This window comes from Myotis lucifugus, unplaced genomic scaffold (assembly GCF_000147115.1).
Source record: "Myotis lucifugus unplaced genomic scaffold, Myoluc2.0 scaffold_124, whole genome shotgun sequence".
Classification (NCBI taxonomy): Eukaryota; Metazoa; Chordata; class Mammalia; order Chiroptera; family Vespertilionidae; genus Myotis; species Myotis lucifugus.
The window spans coordinates 2,038,881-2,042,209 of record NW_005871172.1 but is presented as its reverse complement, the minus strand read 5'-3'; the positions used below and the strand labels follow the sequence as shown (position 1 = coordinate 2,042,209).

The 3,329-nt window shown below is 45.6% G+C and overlaps 1 protein-coding gene across 2 annotated transcripts in view; it reads left to right on the top strand.

Moving 5' to 3' along the window:
- LOC102434204 (natural cytotoxicity triggering receptor 3 ligand 1-like) overlaps positions 1-3,329 on the top strand; it is a 23,861-nt gene that overhangs the window by 14,727 nt on the left and 5,805 nt on the right. For both annotated transcript variants that reach the window (XM_014460081.2, XM_023758121.1), the window contains one exon: positions 2,251-2,565. In XM_014460081.2, coding sequence (XP_014315567.1) covers positions 2,251-2,565 — 315 coding nt within the window. The remainder of the gene's footprint in view (positions 1-2,250; positions 2,566-3,329) is intronic.

Below are 3,329 nucleotides of genomic sequence, written 5' to 3'. Positions count from 1 at the left end.
GGAAGGGAGATGGATAGAGAGTTAGAAGCATCGATGAGAGAGAAACATCGATCAGCTGCCTCCTGCACACCCCCAACTGGGGATGTGCCAGAAACCAAGGTACATGCCCTTGACCAGAATCGAACCGGGGACCCTTCAGTCCGCAGGCCGACACTCTGTCCACTGAGCCAAACCGGGTAGGGCATTCCTCATTTCTTTTATAGTGTTTTTGGTTTCTAGCATTTCCTTTTGATTCTTTCTTAGAGAATGTCCATCTCTCTGCTCACATTATCCATCTGTGCTTGCATGTTGTCTGCTTTTTTCATTAGTGCTCTTAACATTTTAATCATAGTTATTTTGAATTTTCTATCTATTTATTCCAAAATCTGTGTCATACCTGAGTCTGGTTCTGATGCTTTTGTGTTTTTGCACTATTCAGCATGCCTTGTAATTTTTTGTTGAAAGCCAGATATTATGTATCAGGAAATAGGAACTGAGGTAAACAGGCTTTTAGGGTGAGAGTCTCTGTTCATTTGGCCAGGAACTTGGCTGTGTTTAATGTTAATTCCATGCTGTAGGTGTCAGAGATTTCAGTTTTCCTCTAGGGTCTTGTTTCTTCCTTCCCTGCTTTCTTTCAGTTCCCCTATGAACTCCTCATGTAGATTTTGTGTCTTGCAGCTCTCTCAGTTGTAATCTACTATCATTATAGGGGAGCCCTGTTGATGTGGTGGTAGAGTGGTGTGGAGGGGAAGCAGTCTATCATCTGAATTAAATCTGATTCTCTGAGTGGCCTGAGCCCCTAGGCTATGACCTTCAGAAGTGTTCCTGGGTGAGAAAGGAAGGTTATAGAGGGCTGAAGAGGTAATCACCATTCTCCCAGGTCAGCCTGGGCTCTGGCAAAGTCTTTTCCCTCGAGAGACCATTCTTTGTTATGGAGAATGCACTGGGTATATTTTTAAATGGTTACTTTTCCTCTCCCTTCTCCCCCAAACAGGAGGGAATTTTTCTTGCAACTGCAAGAACCTGAGGGAGCGGGGCGGAGAGGGTTCCTGGAAGTAAAACACAGAAAAACCTCCTAAGACTGGCCTCCAGCTAATCCACTTCATCCTTTAGCCATTTGTCAGTTATAACTCCAGCACCTTCTGCTTATGATAATATGATTTTGGCTTCGGTTCTCTCAATCTGCCTGTCTCTCTAGCTTTCAGGGTTGTGGTTTGCCCTGTCACCTCGGTTCTCTGATGGATCTAAGAGAAGTTGTTGATTTGCAGTTTGTTCAGTTCAGGATAGGAGTGATGACTTCTAGTTCTTTACATGCCAGAGAGGAAACCAGAAGTCAGCAAGGACTTTTATTATTTTTAATTAAAGTAATTAATTTAAAAATATGTTTTTCTTGATGTTAGAGACAGAGGAAGGGAGATGGAGAGGGAGAGAAACATTGATGTTTGAGAAACATTGATTGGCTGCCTCCTGCACACTCCCTACTGGAGATGGAGCCTGCAACCAGGGCATGTGTCCTGACTGAGAATCAACTTGGCCACCTCTTGGTCATGGGATGACACTCACCCAACTGAGCCACACTGGCCAGAGCAACAGGGGCTTTTAAAAAGGTAATTTATTTTTCTTTCCCCAAAATGGAGCCAACCCTGGGCAGGTAGGGCTGTTCTTTGATCATGTGGGACCCAGAGTCCTTTTATCTTGCCATTTTGGCATTCTCAACATGTAGCTTTCACCTTGTGTTTGGAAATGGCTTCTCCATCTTGAACCATGACATGGTCTTCCAGGAGTTCTCCAGGAAGGAAGAAGGGGAGAGGGAGAGAAGGCCATAGTACTTTTCTTTAAGATACTCTTGTTCTTTAAGGCTATTTCCTTGAGGTTGCTCTCCCTACTACTGATTCTATCCGAACTAGTAGACCCTGAGTTCACCAGCTGAAGTGGAGGTTGGGAGATGTAGCTTTAACTTGGATGTGTCATTGAAGAATGGACAGCAGTTTCTACCACAACAGTGTTCCAGAGCTTTCCTCCGATTCTCAAAGGTGTCTATGACACCAAGTGGCATAAGAAACTCTGCTTTGCACAATGGCTGTGAGAGTCAGGGTCACGGTCTATCAGCGTCACCCTGGCACTGGGATCAGCAAACCCAGATTACTTAGGCTAAGCAGAATCTCATTCGCCTCACTCACCCTTCCTGAAGGCTTGCTATGGGTCAGGCTTTGAACTGTTAATAAGCTAGTCCTAACCTACCCTCAAATCATGACTTCTCTTCCCTGGCAGCTTCCCCAAAGTGCACCTTGTTTCCAGAACAAGCCACGGCGAAAGATGATGGTGACCAATATAGTTTGTGTAAGGCAAGTGGATTCTACCCAAAGGACATTAACATCACATGGTATATATGGACCCAGGAGAATCCCCAGGGCCAGGAGATTTCTGAAGGCATCACCAATGGTCCAGCCGTCAAGAATGAGGACGGCACATTTAATAAAACCAGCCATTTGAGGTTGGAACACAATGTGGTCACCTGCCAATGTGTGATAAGACACATATCCTTGCCCACCTCCTGCAGGTCGAACTTTGTCCCGTCTCGGATAGGTAAGCATCCTCTAAACATTTCCCTTACTCTTCACCTTGAGGGGGTATAATGTAACACTCAGGTTCCCAGTTAGTCTAGCCCAGTGATGGCGAACCTATGACACGCGTGTCAGAGTTGACACGCGAACTAATTTTTTTAGTTGATTTTTCTTTGTTAAATGGCATTTAAATATATAAAATAAATATCAAGAATATAAATCTTTGTTTTACTATGGTTGCAAATATCAAAAAATTTCTACATGTGACACGGCACCAGAGGGTTTTTCAAAATGCTGGCACGCTGAGCTCAAAAGGTTCGCCATCACTGGTCTAGGCCAAGGTGGGGGCCAATGGGGAAGGAGAGAAAGCTCAGTTTGTCCTACTTCAGCCCCAGAGTCAGCAGTCCAGACTAGGTCCCTAAGCCAGGGTGGATGGCCTAATAGGTGGAGAGTGGTGACAAGTGTCCTCAGGGTTGCTGGTAACTTATGGCAGCTTAAGGAGCTGGATGGTCTGTATGACCTGGAATGGGAAGCTTGTCAGCTACTAGGAGAAAGGTGATAGGATCCTGTCCATGCCCCCTGAGGATAAGGGTCTATCAGGGGCCAGGGACCTAACCCTACCAGCAACTCCTCTGGCCAGGCTCCAGGGCCACTGCAAACTGTTGGCTGGTAGAAGTCAAATCAATAGTTCTGAGCTCAAGCTGGGGGAGTCCTGCACATGCCAAGGCCTTTCCCCAGGCACACTAGATCCTGAGCTTAAGACACTACAGCTCACTACAGATTTTA